This window comes from Paramisgurnus dabryanus, chromosome 1 (genome assembly GCF_030506205.2).
Source record: "Paramisgurnus dabryanus chromosome 1, PD_genome_1.1, whole genome shotgun sequence".
In the NCBI taxonomy this organism is placed as follows: Eukaryota; Metazoa; Chordata; class Actinopteri; order Cypriniformes; family Cobitidae; genus Paramisgurnus; species Paramisgurnus dabryanus.
This window is the reverse complement of record NC_133337.1, coordinates 5,040,623-5,060,420: the sequence shown is the minus strand read 5'-3', so window position 1 is coordinate 5,060,420 and position 19,798 is coordinate 5,040,623. Positions and strand designations below refer to the sequence as shown.

The following is a 19,798-nucleotide window of genomic DNA, read 5'->3' as shown; positions in this document are numbered from 1 at the left end:
TTATTAACGGTTTATGTTGCCAACAGACAAATCATGCAGAAAAGTATCACTAATAAGTACACTACAGGAAAAGAAACTCATGACACACAATGATTCCAGAGTAAATTGTGATGTTACGTTAGCAGTCACACCTATAAACTCGTTTTCCCTGGACAATGCTAACATATTCCCATTATAAAACATTTTCAAACGCATTATTTTCGCAAATTACAGAAATTAAGACCCGGCGGGGGATGTATACTGCTTGTGGACCGCGTGCTAATTGCTAGAAGCTAGCGGGAGGTCCGGACCGTTCGGGGTTAGCATCGTCAGAAAAGCCGGGGCGGTAAGGCCCGGTCTCGGTGTGTCAAACTCATCATGACACACAAAGATTCCAGCGTAAATTGTGATTTAGCAGTCTGAACAATACACTCGTTTTCCCTGGACAATACTAACATATTCCCGTTATAAACATTTTCAAACGCATTATTTTCGCAAATTACAGAAATTAAGACCCGGCGGGGGATGTATACTGCTTGTGGACCGCGTGCTAATTGCTAGAAGCTAGCGGGAGGTCCGGACCGTGTATATATCTATGCGGACCGTAAAGTTATTAGAGGCTCGCCTCGTCAGAAAAGCCGGGGCGTACGGTCTCGGTTAGTTTGGCAAAAAGCTTTTAGCTCTAGCATCATAAATGTAGTATTTTGTGACAGAAGATGACAATATACAAAATATAACGTGACTTAACGTACCTTTTGTGATGATACAACGCGATCGCGAATCGAATCCAGTCTGTTTCAGATGTGTGAATGATCCATGAAAGTCCAATAAAATACATCCAATTACCATTTTTTTCCACAAATGCGTATAATCGGTGAAATATAGATACATAGTCTGTTGTTTACATCAGATTTCGCATGAAGGTCTTATCGCCTACAATCTGAGGACTGTTTGCGTCGTAACACACTGTATATAAGATTACTCCAGGTTCCAATAATCACGCGTTAAAACTTTGTTTTTAAAAGTAGGTGGGAGTATAATCCATAATATCCAAATAGCGCTGTTATTTCCGTGAGACATGATAACAGCACAGAGGGTCTCATTCAAGTGACTGCTCTATGCTCTCTAGCTACCTGGTGGGTGGAGACCTGCGAGTGGGGTGGTGGGCGGGAAAATTCAAACTGAATGTGACGAAACTTTTTGTTACGTCACAACGGAGCTGAGTTTTAACTCGCGCAATCTGAGACTCAAGGCAGAGGACATTCAGAAACCTGTATCTCACTCAAAACAGCATGGATGGATTTTTTTCCAAGTTTGTATGCGTGTGGGAGCATCAGAGACACAAAATAACACCCCAAAACCCAGAAAAAGTGAGTTTTTCATACAACAAGTTCTCCAACTCATACGACTAACATGGTCGTATGCACCTTTGCTCAAATACGACTACCTATAGCGTATCATAAAATAGCGCCCCTACCGGCAGCGGGAGATGTGCCACAGCCTCTTCGCCTTGATGCATTGTGGGTCTCTACCATAAACGAGGATTACAGGTATGTTATCAGTGAACCTTGATAATCTAATAATTTGATAACAAAATAATAATGCTAGGGCGTTTTGTGTTGTTTCATCTTTGTTTGTGGTGATGTAGTTGTTCAGGTACGTTATGCTACTTGGGAATAAAGTAAAAGGACATTACGAAATATCACAAATAAATAAATAAATGCAAAAGTTAAACATTACGAACATAAGTGACATTGAACTTTGCTTTTATTAAAATACGTCGTCACAATAAATATTCGAAAAAGATCGATTTTTGTCATTGGACAAATATTAAGAACGTTAGGCCTATAACGTTATAATTCTGTCGTCTGTTCAGTATTCGTCGCGTTTCAAATCAACAAGGTATGTTTCCCATAATTTTAACATTTTTTAGGGTTAGATCATTTAGTAAAGTTAGTATCTTGCGATATTGATTCGAAATTGGAAACGTTGTGGTTAAGGGACTATGTAAAAGTGCACACATTTTGAAAACGTGCATGGTGCCACACATATTTCGCTTATCTGACTCGATCATGCAAATACATTGTTTTTTCCTTTCTGATTCATTTATACAGGTGCAAATCTAGGAACAGAACAAATAACGCTAGAAGACAGACACCACAGGTGATTAACCAAGTAATGTGATGTTTTTGATCCACTTAAACATAATCATGCATCAAATTAACAAAACACAGTCACATTCATCTATATATATCTATATATGCATGAAGCCATATATAAGAAACCCCAAAAGATTTAGTTAACAAGAAAAAGTACAAAACTGTATCAGCAACATGTCTTATTAAACTAGCCATAGAGATTCTCATAGTATGCTGGTCTACAGCTAGTAAAACAATCACTATAGTTAGGTTGTACTTGATTTGTATAACCAAAATACATTATTCTATTAAACTATACAATAAGTTATATCCAGTGTTATCCAGTTAACATATTGCAATGAGATGAGTGACATGCCTGAAATTTCTGTCATTTAACCTAATTTGTGGTCTGAAGATGGACAAACTTCTTATGAATGTGGAACGTCCATTTTCGGACTACAAATTAAGATATTTTTGATAAAATCTGAGGGTATTTGATGCACACATAGGAAACAACACCATTGCACCCTTTGACATCCAGAAAGGTAGTTAAAAACATGGTTAAAATAGTCAACATGACTACAGTGGATGAACCTTAATGTTATAAAGCGATGAGAATACGTTTGGTGTGCTAAAACAAAAAAAATAAAGACTTTATTCAGCAGTTTAAACTGTCATACATAGTTGACGTAGTAAACTCAGTGCAGGCTTCCTCGTTTACATCCGACTGCCGACCAGGGGCGCCGTTAGGGGGGGTTCAGAGTATGCCAGGCATATGGGCCCATAAGTACGCTAGAGGGCCCCACCGTCATCACTTTTCCGTTTTTTTTTTATTGTACACGTAAATAATAACACTGTAGTAAAATGTAAAGTAAATTAATATAAAACTTATGGGAATGACGTTGTGTTAAGTAAAAGTGAGACACTTTTAAAAAAACAGCGTGCAAGCATGACGATGCAATTACATATTTGGCGGTTCTGGTGGTTTTTAATTTGATTGTGCGGGTATGGATATGGGTGAGTAGGCAACATTTTGGTTTGGGATCAGTTTGGTGGGTTTGCTATGCAAACTTACCAGAAATAGTCGACAGCCCTACAGTTTGACATTTCAAGGTAAGATCTCACATGCCACTAAAAAGCGTTCATGCTGATCCCAAACTGTATGTTTCATGAAAAATAAAAAATATTTGTGTTAATACAATATTAGCATAGCGACTGCTGATAACTATTGCATTTTAAAGACGGACAATAACTTAATAGGCGTAGTTAAAAATAGTATTTTCTAAATAAACATGAAATAGGAGAATTGTCTAAGCCATAATTGAGTTAAATTTTAAATGACTAAAAGCTGGTTTTAATGTGACAGCGAATCATTTTCAAAGTGAAAGTGATTCATTTTTATTCAGGTTTGCAACGGAGGTTTTGCCCAAAATAGGAAGTGCAGCTATTATAAACGCTATATCAGATTGTTTTTAACATGTATCCTAATAAAGAATGTCTGTTTTATATTTATGTTTGAGTTTTGTTGTGTTTAAATATTGTTGTAATGTTGTTAATGTTTTGTTTTAATTTAATTCCATTATTAAGACTCTAATATTAAACGCCATTGGGCGTTGCAATGGTTTGAAGGCATAATATGACGATACAAAGGGGGTTGTAAGACATCATTTTAAGTTTAAATTAACTTTTGTTTGCTTCAAATATTTGCTTCAAATGAATTTCGTTTAATATAATTTGTCTCTTAATTTTAATCAATGTTTTGTTGATAAGTGTTGTGAATATTAAAGAAAAAGAACATTAAAAAGAACACCGTGCATCTCATTACGTAACAAATATAAACTACTGCAATATACTACGAAATGCCAAAACATGCAGTATTATCTTTAATCGCTTTTCAAAAAACAGCCTTCAGTGCACAGAAATTAAATTTTCATGCCCATCAGCAGCACATTTGATTGCGGCATGCTTTTGACTTTTAAAAATCAACGTCATATTTAAAACTTTAGACGATTGTGCTTTTTGCAATTTCTGTGTCACAGGCAAATGGCGTGCGCGTGCGAAGCGCATACTCTTAAATATCAAGGTAATATTAATTTTAATTTTGCCGGCCACGCTTTATTGTCATGAGCAGAGGACGGAATACCACACATACATACAGAGAACAGCAACATAAAGAGAATTTAAGTTATTTTGTGTTTTTCTGACGAATACAGTCAGTTCGTAAGACAATTTTAAATGGACTATATAAGATCATCAATATGAACTCTGAAGAATGAACTAGCCTATTATACACTGAAAAAAATGGACTTGGTGGGTCTTTAAATTTAAATAAAATAAACATGTATATGCAACACAAAATATTTATATTCCTTGTGTAAACATAATTTAATTGATTAGGATGAAAATGTTTTGTTTGAATGTAAAATGAACACATTATTCTCACATTGATTAAAATTGATTGAATTGAATACTTAAAGCAATAAAATTGAGTTTGCACACAAAATGGCACCTCCTGAGCAGAAGGTGGCAGTAACGCTCAATGAAAAGGACGTCAATCGCCATAAAAGAAGAATAAACATCGTTTGTTTTGGGCGCCAAAATGAAGACTCAGCAGCAGTCAGTCAGAAGAACTCTCTCAGACGGACACCACGTTATTAAAGTAAGTTCTATTATTTATTTATATTCACTTTATACGTGATACATCTTCACTAGATAGACAGTTTTTTTTTTACAATATGTAGCCGTTGCAATGACTTATAGTAAAAATTAGTTTGGAGGATGTTGGTGGAGTAAGTTAACGTTACAGTCAGTCAGTCAGTCAGTCAGTCAGTCAGTCAGTCAGTCAGTAAGTGTAAGGCTCATAAAGAAAAACAGCGTTTTAAAAATGTCAGCTGTATAACGTTATTTCACGTTTGGTAGTTTTATCCGAGTTGAAAACTGTCAGATTTGAGTTGACTTTTGAGGCACTTTTTACTCAGTTGTTCTATGGAAACGGTTCAAGACAAATAAAACGCTAACCAAACGTTATTCTGTCCAGAGTAACGTTATCCATGTAAGTAATTTACCAGATGATATCAATTGACTACATTAATAATGACATTGTATGAAACAAACTGTCTGCTTAATCAGATGAACAGACCCGCGTCAGTTATTCGTGACTTCACTACGCCACGAGCAACACTTGATTCAATTAGAAAAAGCTTTTTTAAATGTCTCGCGTGACATCTGGTATATTAAGTTAACTGAAAAAAAAATCGCTTTGAAGTGACCACACCTTAAAGCTGACGTTTTCAGAAGAGAACCTTGTTTTAAAATCTCATTTTGTCCAAAATTGCATCCTATGACAGATATAATACTTATTTCATTATTGCTCTGTGTATTTGTGACCTTAATCATTTGAGGTTATGTGTTGATTTCACCTCTGAATATTTCCTCTTATAGGTCCATCATCCTTGCACACACTCAAAAGCATTGGTAAGTAATTCCTATCACTGTTTTACTGCTGTTAGGAGCTAAATCTTATTTTTGTAACTAATATCCATGTATTATTCTTTGACTCGCAGTACTCAAATATACAATGGTTGGTTAATTGTTTTCAGATAAATGCTGAATTTAAAAGAATCACTACTGTCTTATGTTCCTGTGTGTCACCTGGACCTCCAATCCAAAAACCTGACGAAACTCTTCTATCAGAAAGGAGGACAGCTAGCAAAAAGACTTGGAACAATCAATGATCAAATGACAGAAGTAAGTAATATAGATTCATAGACATAAAAATGTGTAAACCTTGTTGGAAGTACAGAAAATGTAGTATGTTTTAGTTACATCTTTTGGCACAAGGGTCATTAAAACACCTGGGAAGATTTAAAGGGGTAGTTCACCCAAAAATTAATATTCTCATCACTTACTCCCTATCATGTTGTTACAAACCTTTATAAATGTCTTTGTTCTGATGAACACTAAGGAAGATATTTTGAGGAATGTTTGTACCCAAACCAATCATAAGCCCCATTCACTTCCATAGTGGGGAAAAATAATACTATTGAAGTGAATGGGGCTCATGAACAGTTTGGTTGCAAACATTCCTCAAAATAAATGTCTTCCTTCGTGTTCATCAGAACAAAGACATTTATACAGGTTTATAACAACATGACAGTGAGAAAATGAGAACATTTACTTTTGATGTGATTGTCAGGTATGGTAGCACACACTCGAAATGTGGCCTCTTTATTTAACTCATTCCAGTCTAGTAAACGCGCACACACACCTGGAGCAGTGGACAGTGCAGCTGCCTTGCTTTGTAACCCATATATTTGTAACCAATTGTAACATGCTGTGGCAATGCACATGGGTCTCTATACTTACATTTATATTTGTTTGCATTGTACTAATTTCCAATGACACTTTTATTGTAACAGTAACTTTTTTCTGTTTCTTTAACTACATTTGTCTGTTTTGTACAGGGCATGGATGAAGTCAGCATCAGTGTGGTCATTTGAAGACACCACTGTTGGGATTTGTGCTCTCAAACAACATGCTGCTTGTGATGAGGAAGAGGATCTTTGTATAGTCCTGGAAGGCATGAAGGTGTTGCAACATCGTGCCATGTTGTTTGAGCTGATGTATGCCTTAAACCTGAACTATCCTGATCTCTGCTTTATTTTTGAGGAAATCCAAAAGATTTTAATGGAACTGCATTGAGCGTAACTTTAACGAACAGTTTCTTTCAGTGAAAGGATCAGAAAGACTGTGCTGCTCATTTATGTTCTTTTTATTTATCTGTTTTAAGTGTTTTCTCTTATTAAAACATTAACAGTTTGCTGCTCAGAGTTGATTTTGGAAATGGTTGTTGTATTTTGTTTTTGTTGAATCTTTGATTATCAGTTTATACAAATGCTGTAGCTCTGACTTTCTGAAGGATTGATATTTTCCAGTTTGTAAATCCATTTAAAAAATAATAGTACTTACTGTTTTGCATGTCTCTTTGGAATGCAGTGTTTGTGCTTTAGCACTTCTAAATCTACTGTGATAGTAACTATTTTAAACATTTGGGTCAGTTTCACAGATGGGGCTTTTCCTAGTCCCAGACTTTTGCAATGCCTTAATTTGAAAACATATTGCACTGACATATCTTGACATATATCAGTGCCATTGTTTTGTCTCAAGATGTACTCCAGTGTTGTTTTTGTAAGGTAGGTTTGTTTGTAAACTTTTTTTGTAAAAAATATCCTAATATAACTAGGGCCTAGTCATGGCTTAATCTACAACCTGTCTGGGAAATTGCCCCTTTGTATGTACTGCATGTGCTGATGTTGTAATAGTAAGTGACTGTTATTGAATTAATGTGTAGTGATTTAAGTGAATTGATGATCTGAAAGCAGTGGTTTGCCTCAATATCACTAAACATTTGTTCAAAACTCTTTGGTTTTTATGCCAATGCAAATGTATTTTGTATTTAAAAAAGAAATAAATAACATTTGGATAATTATGGGTGATTATTCTGGTGCCAGAGACATAATGAAATTGCTTTAGAGTTACATAATCCCATAATATAAGCATTAAAAAAGCATGTTGGAATTACAGATGAAAATCTAGTCCCCTTACATAATAAAATTACTTAAACATTACAAAATAAATGTGTTATAGTAAAGAGAAATAGCACTTTGAGTCAACATATTTATATTAGACTACTTAAAACAATTAAAATGTTTTGGTCTGACACATAAAAATTAAATGAGGAAAATTATGTTGGTTTTACACAATCGGATTATGTGGGACCGATGTACACATTAAAATTACGTAAATTGAAAGGATTTTTTTTTTCAGTGTAGGCTAAACATAATTGTACACATTTAGCTTCTAAAACTAGCTTCCATAGATTTCCATACATTCAGAAATGCCTCTCCATTCATTATTCTTCTTTTAGTGACCTATTTAAAATCAATTGAATGTTTTCTGCCTTTCCAGATTAAAATGGTATTCGTTTTTCGAATAAATCTTTTTTTTTTTTGCTTCATTCATTTATTTTTAGTTGCAAATGCGACCTGTAAAACTAAATAAACGCACTCAACTGAGTAATTTTATATAGCTACACATTATGGTATAAAAATCAAACATTCATCTAAAGGAAGGGGCCCAAAATTCTGTCTTGCATACCCCCATTGAAACTGTTCATTGCGCCCCTGCTGCCGACTCATTATTGACCGAATTTTGCCTCAGCATCACATACTGTACATGTGTCATGCTGCTCTTGGGCTCTGCTTCGGGCAATATTTAGTTGACATTCGAACGTAAGCAAGGATGCCTGCATTAGTTCCTGATGTATGGAAATGGTTCAAATTGGTTAATGAAGTTGTTATTTTTGTTTTGTTATATTGCACAAAAAGTACTCTGGTCTCTTCATAATATTAAGGTTGAACCACTGTAGTCACATGATTTTGCTGCCTATGTGTGGATCATATACCTTTAGATTTCATCAAAAAAATAAAAATTTCTGTTCTGAAGATGAACGAATGTCTTACAGGTAGATCTAGTCAGTATTAGGGGGCATAACAACAAACTCTTGACAATATTTTCGAAGACGGTGACTTGTCAACATACTAGGTGTGAAAAAAATATTTCTTATGCCCTCATTACATAGCATGCTGTGTTCTAATCATCATTTACCGTATGTTTCTTTTTACAGATGCCTACTCTAAAGGATTGCTACACATGCAGGGAAAAGATTGGAGTAGCCAGCAAAACATGTCCATACTGTAGGGCCAAACAGCCATATAAGCAAATGCTTGAGAAAAAAAAGAAACAGCTTTCCCAGGAATGGATAGACAGACAAAAAAAAAACTGCAGTGTGAACAAAATTTATGATTCAACAAATCTTCTGGTAGGTTTATCTTTCAAATGTTAGTCATAAAATAATAAGTAAATAATGAGTGCGTGCGTGCGTGCGCGTGTGTGTGTTTCATGCCTGTGAAATTGTAATTATTTATCCCGTTTTTAGTCTTATGATTGTGTCTCAATTTCATTCCAGCTCCACAAGTGGGAACTTTTAGAGAGGTACCCAGTCCTTCTCCTTGCCAGGAGAACCTCAAATGGTTTCTCTGCTGAATGCTTCTGCCCATGGAAGAATGAGACCGAAGACACTCAGGACGCTTTTCTTACTATAAAGAGATTATACGAAAGTCTTCTTAATGGTAATAAACACAAATGTGCACAAAATTTTAACATATTGCAGAATAAACTTTACATTAAAGACATTAGTAATAGGTTTTATCGACAATACATACATTTGCAGAGTTCATTTTTTCCCTCACATTAGGTTTAAAAAAAATTTTTTTAACATGTGAACAACATGATGTTTGTAGCATTATTTCTTATTTAAAAATGTCTTGTTCAACCGGACTAACATTTTACAACACATATTGGTGTTATTTATAAATATTTTTATACATTTAACCTTGAAGTATCATTTTTAGATATTTGAAATTACATAAGAACACTTAAGTGGGGCTTTGTATTATTTTGATCATGTCAAATTGATATTACATTATTAAAAACAGTACAACCCATAGGTGAACTTAAACTTAATTAATTGTATTTATTTGAGCTGTATTATTATTGAATTATTGTTATTATCCTATCCACAATTTCTTTTGTCCAACAGTGGCTATTGCAGATAAAGAAGTAAACGGCATGGGAGAAAGTTCTGTCACAAATGGCACAGAGACTCCACCAGCAAACTCCACACCTCTGTCCACCTGTAATGGTAAAATGTCTTATTTTTTTGTACAGCATACAGTTTTGTGGTCCTATTACCTGTCATGCACCAAATACTAGTATCTGTCCAAAGGCAGACCTTAAAGCCCCATACACACCAGGACAATTATCGTGCATGCTTATCGCAAGTGTAATTTCAGACGTTTTTTGTGTTCATACCCAAGCGATTTTTACTGGTGATTCGCAGAGTGAACGTGCAAATTCACTCCCTGACAGTTATAGTGCTTGTGCTGATTGATAACGAAAAACACATATTTATGATATGAATAAAATGAAAGAAGATAAAAATACAGATATAAAATGTATATATGGCATATACATGTTATGAGGAGATGGTAGTCAGAAACAATGGTGCAAATAAGTTACAATCACTACGTTTACATGCTGTAAATATTCGGGTTATGATCAGGTTATGGTCGGGTTTCGGGTTTCTGAAACATTCGGAATAATCCGTTTACATGCGTGAGCAGAGAGAGTTACCCCTGTATACATGGAATTGGCAATATCCCGATGTAAACTGTGATTAAAAGGTAAATGCGGTGATTTTGCGTGGCTCACTATTGCGCAATGCGGTTTTACCGCCTTCATTTACTAAAATAAAATTATTATTTAAATCCAGAACAAGCTGCACCGATGTAGAAGCAGGGTAGGCTAAGTTACATGTCTTTCCTTTTATGAGAAAAAGATTAACAAGCTATACTAGGCTTCAGCTAAATATACTTTTTGAAGAACGATTTTCTAACAAGAAGGTTTTTTAAGTGCATATTTACAGAGCATCGGTAAATACAGAACACAACAGTGTCTTAAAGAAATTAAAATTAGACAGTATTCATGCAACTATAAATGTACAAAACAAAAGGAATGCAATAGCTTACAGAAGGCAATGAATATTTATTTATGGCATTTTCAATAATATATTAGTAGATAAATTAACATCTATAAAGTATGAAAACTAATAAATCATTATTTTGGCTAAATTAAGCTGGATGGATCATTTTTATAATTGTCATCCTTTCAGAACAAGCTTATATGCTATCTATAATAACTTACATTATATTCTGAGTGTTACTTGGCCGAAAATATGTAGAAAAACATGCAAGTAAAAAAGTACAGAACAAAAATGTTTACCTCACGCGGATTGAACGAAAAGCCGTTAATTAAGCGGACTGAGAACGTGCAGAAACAGTCGAGTCGGCAGATGATCACCAATGTTCATAATGTTTCACGCAGGTACTGTTGATGATAAACTTTCATATCTAAATGTCAGGTATAAGTATTCAGTCAGTTAATAATAAAGCCGCCGGCGTTATTGCAACATCCTTATCCACGGAGCGGACGCTGTGTACAAAGAAAAAACCTAAGGTTTTTATTTTAAGTGCTGGTAAGCAATCAGTTATATTATGCCACTTTGTATTTGTGTTGATCAGTTAAATTAAAGTAATTTTAATCTTAGAAACTGCATCAAGATGCAGACGACGCTACAGTTATTCTGTCATCTTTAACTTTTTCACACATTCTGTATTTAACGAAATATGAATAGCATATTACATTTTGAATTCAAATTCACGCAAAAAAAAAAAACAACTTACTCTCATAACTATTGCCAATCTATTTGGCCTTTATTATACATGTATGCTTTGAAAAACAAGAATAGCTATTAATTTAACGTGAAAAACGCGGTTGTTGCAATTGGTTTCCTCCTCGCTCTAAAAGTGTGGCGCATCTCTCTCGCCATGCTTACTTCTACTCCCTGCGGGTTTTTTTGGCGCATACAAGAAGTTTCTCTACTCAAAAGACCAAGATTCCTTGCGAATAGAACATGCGCAGTACACAAATCAATGTTCCTTTTGATGGGAATATCCCGATGCGCGTTTACATGACCAAAATTTCGGGTTAGAAAAGAGGTAACCCAGGGGTAATATTCGGGATTTTAAAAACAGGAATATGAGCATATTCGGGTTTTTGCCGGTGTTTACATGGACGTGCGCGACCGGGTTTTTGCTAATATTCCGGATTTGAACGGGTTATTGGCTGCATGTAAACGCAGTCATTGACAGTAGTGCAAGGGAAGAGTAGTGCAAATAAACATATTTATAAAAAAGACATTCTTCTTAAAGGTGCTCTAAGCGAATTGAAGCGTTTTAGACCATAAAACATTTTTTGTTACATACCGGAAACATCTCCTCACTATCTGCTTGCTGCCTGTCCGCTGATCAAACTGTAAAAAAACGCGATCTCTGTAGACAGCCCAGGCTTCACAAACCGCAATATCAACAAATGGCCAAACCTAGCATCAAAAAACAAAACAAAGTATTCCAGCCAATAAACGACAAGAAGGATTTGGGGGTGGGGGTTGGGCGCGTTCATGAAAGCACGGAAGGGAGGGGGAGGGGGAGGAGTTAGCTACGCTCTGTCTGTTTGAAAACAGTTCAAACATCAACAGGAAGTGACGTCGCACATTATTCGCTTAGAGCGCCTTTAACTATATTTCTCGAAGGTAAAATAAAAAAATTAATAAAAATACCGAAATAAAAATGTATATAATAAACGTCTATTGGTGTGTCCAAGAACTGGTAGAGCACCCTTAGTATGTAGGGCTCTTTCTTGTCACCTTGGTAAAATGTGTGCTAGACAAGACCGTTTTGTGTTTGAGTGCCACCAAGTAATGTTTTACTGTAACTTTAGCAGCTCCAGGCATGCGCAAAAGTAGGGATTTCATTGGTCCACCAGTTTTTAATACTGCGCATCAAATAAAAACAAACCTGAGGTCATTTAAAAAAAAAAAGTATCCCTGCCGTTTTTCGCAACGGTGTGCACACTTACATTGGTGCCCTTTGTTCAGTCACAAGCCGTTAAACATCAGCGATAATCATGCACGATATTCGTCCCCGTGTGTACATTACTTAAAGGGATAGTTCACCCAAAATAAAAATTTCGTCATCATTTACTCACCTTCAGGTTGTTCCAAACCTTTATACATTTCTTAGTTCTGCTGAATGCCAATAAAGATATTTAAAGAGAGTTTGTAACCAGACCGCTTTGGGCCACTATTGACTTTCACAGTAGGAAAAACTACTATGAAAGTCAATTTTGGCCCAAAGTGTTCTGGTTACAAACTTTCTTCAAAATATCTTTTTTTTGTTTTAACAAATTTTTTGGGGTGATCTCTTTAAGAATTACAATCATAAATGTTTCATCCTTAAAAACAACAACAAAAAAATATATATTTTTTTTTATTTAACATTTCCATTACTTACATTTATTCATATATATATATATATATATATATATATATATATATATATGGATTTCTCGTATTTGAGGCGTGGTTTATGAATGCCCAGAGCCGTTTATTGGGGGCTACAGATGTCTATCAAATGCACCTGTACATAGCTCATATCCAATTGTGTGTGTCGCATAGACGTTGTCATCGTCTTGCTGCCCCCTCCCCGTTCTGTGATTGGTTCCCAATTTGAGGGGAAAATTTGGTCCATGGTCTCCATGCTAGACTTGCAGCGTGAATAAATTTGTGCACAAGGCAGCATGGGGAAAACCCAGGCTAATATATATATATTTTTACACACATATTTTTACACTGATTCTGAAATTGATGCTAGTTGCCGAAAGTCAGGGTCAGCCTACACAATCTGGGAAGTAAGATTTCACAGAAAATAATGTAGTGTATGATGGGCACAGACTCATAGCTTAAGGCTATGATTCCATCCCACAGGAGGATATGAAACATGTTTTAAGACATGTTTAAGACAATTTAATAACACTTTCCCTCCAGTTTCACAGACAAAGCTTAAGCCAGTCCCAGAAAAAAATGCTTGTTTGAGCTGTTGTAACTGAAAGAAACTTGTCTCACAATGCACATCACTTTTCTTTTGTCCAACAGTGGCTATTGCAGATAAAGAAGTATCCGGCATGGGAGAAAGTTCTGTCACAATCACAAATGGCACAGAGACTCCACCAACAGACTCCACACCTCTGTCCACCTGTAATGGTAAAATGTCTCATTCAATAGAACTGACATGTTGTTGTTGTTGTTGTTGTTTTACTAAGGCAAGTTTATAAAAGCTACTTAAATCCCTTAATTTAACTATAGCCTAATCCGGGTGTAGTCTAAGGCCCTGTTTACATTAGAGCATTTGCGTTTTAAAACAGCATTTTAAAATGAAAACGATCCTCGTTTATACTGGCATTTTAAAAATAATCTTCATCCACACCATAAACGCATGAAACATGACCAATCACGTAACTGGGCATGCACATAAAAGTGTAAAATAACTTATTACTCTAATAATAGCTTACCTTTGCACATTTATGCAGCCTATGGGTGTGCGATATTGAAAAAAATTAATACCTGGGTCCTTTGCTGGCAACTACAACAGACACTAATTTTGAACCTATAAAAATGTGTTTGGGAAAGTCTTATACTGTTTTAGCTTGCCCCTGCAACATATTGATATGATTAATAGGTTAATTTTGATTTTATAACTAAACAGAAAGGTCTTTATGATTTAAAAAGAAAGCATTCAAGTGAACAGTACTAAACTAACTTGAAGCAAAAATAAATTTCAGCAAATGCAAACTTCAATCAAACATAGTAAGAGAAATGCTTATTGCATTAATTTTTAAAAGTGTGCGAGGTATGTGCACGTCCTCCGCTAGCAACACAGAAATAGCTAAAAGCTCAAGCGGCTAAAGGAGCATTAAATATTAATGACGTTGTTAAGTTTATTGTTTTTATTAATTTATATTCACAAAACGTATCAACAAAACATTGATTAAAATTAGGAGACAAATTAGAACGCCTATATGGCGTTTAAAATTACAGTCTATCTTTTGTAATAAGCTAACTAAATTTAAACAAAACAACAACAACATTACAACAATATTCAAACCTAACAATACTCAAACATAAATGTAAAACAGACATTATTTATAAGAATACATGTTAAAACAATCTGACATAGTGTTTATAATAGCTGGTTGGTAGATGTTTACTATTTCTGGCAAAACCTCCATTGCAAACCTCCATTTACCTGAATAAAAATAATTTTTACCTTGAAAATGATGCGCTGTCACGTTAACATCAGCTGTTAGTTTACATAAGACTCCATCTACATTTACACTCAGCGCAACGTCTGAGTTCTCAAACTAAAACAGGGTCTGCAACGAATCCGTTTATGAGGGTCGAAAACGGTGGTGTAGTGTAGATGAAAGGCGTAAACGTAGCAAAAGTAACGCGTTTTAAAGGATAACCGCATTAATGTAAACATAGCCTAAGCCAGGGGTCTCCAAACTATGTCCTGAAGGGTCACTGTCCTGCAGAGTCTATCTCTAACCCATATTAAACACACCTGAACAAGATCAACAACACAGAAATAGCTAAAAGCTATTTCTGTGTTAGCTAAAAGTTATTTCCATAATCAAGGTCTAATTATGTGTACTAGAAACTTTCAAGCAGGTCTGCTAAGGCAAGTTGGAGCTAAACTCTTGAAGACCCCTGGTCTAAGCCCTGTCTGTGAAATTGTTTTTATTGTTTAGGTGTCTCCTGAGCATTTTAGTTTCTTGTGCCTGGAAAGAGGTTACAAATTGTATAGTGTATTCCAGACTTTAAATAGATTTGTTTAAAATGTGTTGATTACATAACTTTTCACAATTGTATTTTTCCAACAGTGGCAAACGCAGATAAAGCAGCAAGCAGCATGGTAGAGAGTTCTGCAACAAACAGCACACAGACTCCACCAGCAGACTCCACAGCAGACTCTGATTCAGAGCTTACGCATGAGCCTGTCACTTTTTTCCTTCCTCCTGAATCTTCCTTTTTGGCTTCTCCTGATTCCTTTACCACCCCCTCTCCTATGCAGGGGCGAAAATCTCATCTAAATGTTGGGGGGGACAATAAACATAAAATTTTTCAAGAACAATTTTTGAAGGGGACACCAATAATACAGGCAAAATTGTACTTGCAAGGAAATGGGTACAGATAGAAAACGTTTCTCTTTCTCTATGAACGGACGCAAATTTAATTTTAATACATATGAATGCAGAGGTGAAAAGAGTAATACAATTTTCTACTTAAGTAATAGTAAAGTTACTTTAATAATATTTTACTTAAGTAAAAGTAAAGTTACTGGTCTAAAAATCTACTCAAGTAAAAAGTCATTTTAATTTTAAGAGTTACTTTTTTACAGCGGGGAGAGGTTTCTAGTATAGTTCACAAAGGAAGGATATATACATCTCAAACTATGTTTTTAATTGTAAACATCTCTACAATTAAAGTGCAATAACAAATGTTAATAAAATAAAAAGCTTTTTATAACTAAGAAACATTTATGGAATTATTTAATGATTTTTACAGGTGAGTTATGCACTTTTGAAGCAAAAATAATATGAGGTCAGCAGCTAGTAAATACAATCATTATATGAAGGTTGTAATTGATGTATTGCTGGTAACATACATTGTTATTAAACTATATACATAAATGAACATATAATGAGATGAGTGCCATGGCTATACACTATACATCCTTTACACGTTTATTAGCTCCCAGACCTGTGTACCTGATGTCTTTCAATCTATCTCTCTCGCGCTCTCTCTCTCTCTGCAATGTCTAATGATCTGCGCATTCTCGAGGACGTTCTCAAGTTGTTTGACTTGACGCGAAGCTGCTAGACCTCGGAAGATAATGCGCATGTATTAAAAATGCATCGTGCAAATTAGCGGTTAAACACGGTCGGCAATTCTCAAACTCCGTACTCAAGAGCATGAACCCTACCTGAATGAAACAATCGCTTTGCGTCAATGGCCAGGGGTTTCTTTCGTAAGAATTGAATTGAGGGTCTGCATTAGCCTGCGCCTGTCTCGTCCCTCTCCATGGTTCTTTTTGCGCGTTCCCCCGCCCATCAATCAATCATCCGACCGTGGCGCGTCTTTATCACCTTACTTTTTTATTTATTTTTACTCAGTAACGGATATGATTTAACATGTAGCGAAGTAACCAACAATACTTTAAACATACTTAAGTAAAAGTAAAGTACAGATTTTAAAAACTACTCAAAGTAAAAGTACACAAAAAACTCAGTTACAGCAAGGTGAGTAAATGTAATTTGTTACTTTCAGCTCTGCCTCACCTCTGCATGAATGCATAAAAATGTTTTCTTGATCGTTTATCTGCTTCTGTTCTCAGAAAACGAAATATGTTCATGTTTATATGTCAAAATAGTCCAGTTTTAAAACATATGAGGATAAACTGATAAGTGATGGGAAACGTTGTATTGTATATAGCTTATTAACGCGTCGGCTCCGTACACTTCTCTACCACCGGAATGTGTGGTGGTGAGGTAAAAGGGGCGTGGGCAGTGGACCAAACCACTGTGAGGCAAGGGAGGGGGAATCCAAATATTTAAAACGTTTTTTTGTTGTTGCTCCGTTTGCATTTGTATTGTTTCACTTCTTACACAACTAGTTTAAGTATTATAAATCATTAAATTATTTTCAATACACATATTCTAATGATAATTTAGGGGGGACAACCCTCAGATAGGGGGGGGTCCTGTCCCCCCCGACCCCCCCGGGATTTCCGCCCATGCTCCTATGCCTTTATCCATCGCTCCTCTGGTGTCCCCCCAGACTCATCATGTTTTCAAGTCCTCTCAGTCTTGTTCTGTATCTTCTTCCCCGGCTTCTCTGCCACCAACCTCTACCCTTTCTACCTGTTCTAAACTGTCCACTGAGCTAGGCAGTCTAAGCCCAGTATCTTCCTCACGGAAAAAAGGACAAATAAAGAGGAAAGCAGACCCTAAAGGTATGTGTGAATTTGTTAATTTTTGTTTTTATTTATTTATTTATTTGACATATAAATAAAAACTATGCTTGATTTTGCACTGTGAAACAGTTTTGTCAATTGTAAGAATGCATTTCTCATAGTTTTTTGAAAAGGACTGTTTTTGAATTCTACAAATGTACATATTGTAATATTTTCTTTTGCACATATTGCAACATTTATTTATTTATCTATTTATTTTAACACAAGCTTGTCCTTTTTGTTGCCTCTTTGATCTGAGTGCTTCAAATGTAAGCCCTTTTGGATAAAAACAATAAAATGATTACATTAACAACTTTTTAAAAGTCTAATTGTCCTTTGAAAAAATGTATTTATCCATGACACTCATGGTAATGTTAAGATGTTTGTTGGACTTTATGTTTTACTTATATCTGTTACAAATAATAACCATCCTTTAATTTGTTACAGAATGCCCCATGCATGAAGAATCAACCAGTTTCCCCTACAAAAAAATATTAAGGAAAAGAATCAGGGAGGTTTGTTTCAAAAAGGAAAAAAAACACATTGACAATAACAATATCAATTTGCTGCGTGTTGTAAACATTGCCAAATATACTAAATAATAATGTAGGGTTTAGGTATTCAAATAATTCATGTTAAAATGTTCAACTATGGATTTTAAAAAGTAATATTTTACTTCACAATTTAAGTAGTTTGACAAAAAAATAAAAACTGGTCCCATGTTTTATATATCCCATAAGTTTTATTTTATAAAATCCATTAGTTTTATTATGTTACACTTAGTTCCACTGACTAATAATATTACTTTGATTTCACTTGGATTTAATGTTGTCTTTACCATTTAGCAGTATTATTGTTAGTAAAAGTGTAACTTATACTGTATGTGTTAGAATAATGTCATTAACTTCTTGTTTCTTTTTGTTTTTGCTAAGGGCCATACGGAGGTGTTGGTTCAGTGGCATCCTTGCTCTGGATGGTATGCATATTATCTGATGTTTACTGTACTGTTGAAAATTGAACAGAATTAACAACAACAACAACAAAAAACATTTATTTATATAAACACAATAACATAAAGATAATAAACTTTACATTAACATTTATTCATCTTTAACCGCAAGATCGATCAGTGACACTAAAGTCAAATTGTCAAGCAAGTCACATAACAATGTAATAATGTTTGGCAGTGTAGTACATTCAATATAAAATAAATTGAAATGTATGGTTAAAAATGATTTTTTTCCCATCATTATGATCATACCATCATTACCCCATGGAATATTAAAAAATAGAACGCATGCATACCTAAAACCTACATGTCTTATTGTACAGTGACAAGTTGGTATTTATTGTATCCTAGTAATGAACATAAATAAATAATGTGACTATAGTAACACTATTGCTGTCTTACAGTGGGAAAAAGTGGAAGAACTCCTGGGAGCCAAGTGGAAACATTCAGAGTTTATCCTGAAGATGTGTGTGTGTTTGTTGTGTGAAGATGTGTCATGCCTTTTATGACAGTTACAGAGTTCTGATATACAGTATGTTTGTTTTGTTTTGTTTTGTGCTTGCTTTGTAAAGCATATAGTCATTCTGTGTTGTGTGTTTGATGACTAAACAACATTAAAAACAATATGTCACTGGCTCTTTATCTTCCTATACTCTTCATTTTAAAGATTGTTTATAATTTGTCTTTTAAGGCCAAATATATATTCACTGTAACTAAGTGTATTTAGTGATGTTTACTGCTAAAAAATCTGATAAAACCAGATTCTTATTCTTATTATTATTCATTACCATAAAGCACATGTTAGCTCACAGTCAAGATGGGTTTTTAAATCTAAAATATGTGTATGAAAGATAGACCAATACATATTTGGACCTTGCCAAATGAGCAAACAACTGAAGCTGGCATTTCCTTTCTCTGCAGGTAAGAACACAAGGAAGACAGGGATTAAATACTATTAATACCAGAACAAAACTTTTCGTTAAATGATGCCCCTCACCATTCATATACACCTCTGGATTTTGAGATAACTGAACAATGTAGTCAATAATTTACATCTGTTATGAATCACCTAACCTCGCCTC

General features: G+C 34.9%; 1 protein-coding gene and 1 long non-coding RNA gene across 4 annotated transcripts; both read left to right on the top strand.

The window, feature by feature from the left end:
• Positions 1-1,362: 1,362 nt before the first annotated feature.
• On the top strand, positions 1,363-15,964 carry LOC135729903 (uncharacterized). 3 transcript variants are annotated; one of them, XM_065247794.2, is made up of 7 exons: positions 1,363-1,529; positions 2,094-2,154; positions 8,803-8,997; positions 9,145-9,307; positions 9,778-9,879; positions 13,789-13,896; positions 15,576-15,964. In XM_065247794.2, the coding sequence occupies exons 1-7, from the start codon at positions 1,393-1,395 to the stop codon at positions 15,887-15,889; spliced, it is 1,080 nt and encodes a 359-aa protein (XP_065103866.1). In that variant the 5' UTR covers positions 1,363-1,392; the 3' UTR covers positions 15,890-15,964. The 3 variants fall into 3 exon arrangements, with proteins under 3 accessions (XP_065103866.1, XP_065103872.1, XP_065103882.1); XM_065247800.2 differs by having other exon boundaries at positions 2,094-2,142; positions 15,576-15,963; XM_065247810.2 differs by adding an exon at positions 8,641-8,720 and having other exon boundaries at positions 1,392-2,142; positions 15,576-15,960.
• LOC135729778 (uncharacterized) lies at positions 5,492-7,943 on the top strand. Its single transcript, XR_010525760.2, has 3 exons — positions 5,492-5,591; positions 5,717-5,864; positions 6,581-7,943. It is a non-coding gene; the product is annotated as an uncharacterized lncRNA (long non-coding RNA).
• Positions 15,965-19,798: the final 3,834 nt, after the last annotated feature.

Excerpts from the sequence above, each read along its gene's own strand:
- LOC135729903 (XM_065247794.2), top strand. The coding sequence starts at position 1,393 with ATGGTCGTATGCACCTTTGCTCAAATACGACTACCTATAGCGTATCAT. Across the intron at positions 1,530-2,093 it reads ACCATAAACGAGGATTACAG|GTGCAAATCTAGGAACAGAA; the intron begins GTATGTTATCAG and ends TCATTTATACAG. Across the intron at positions 8,998-9,144 it reads ATGATTCAACAAATCTTCTG|CTCCACAAGTGGGAACTTTT; the intron begins GTAGGTTTATCT and ends ATTTCATTCCAG.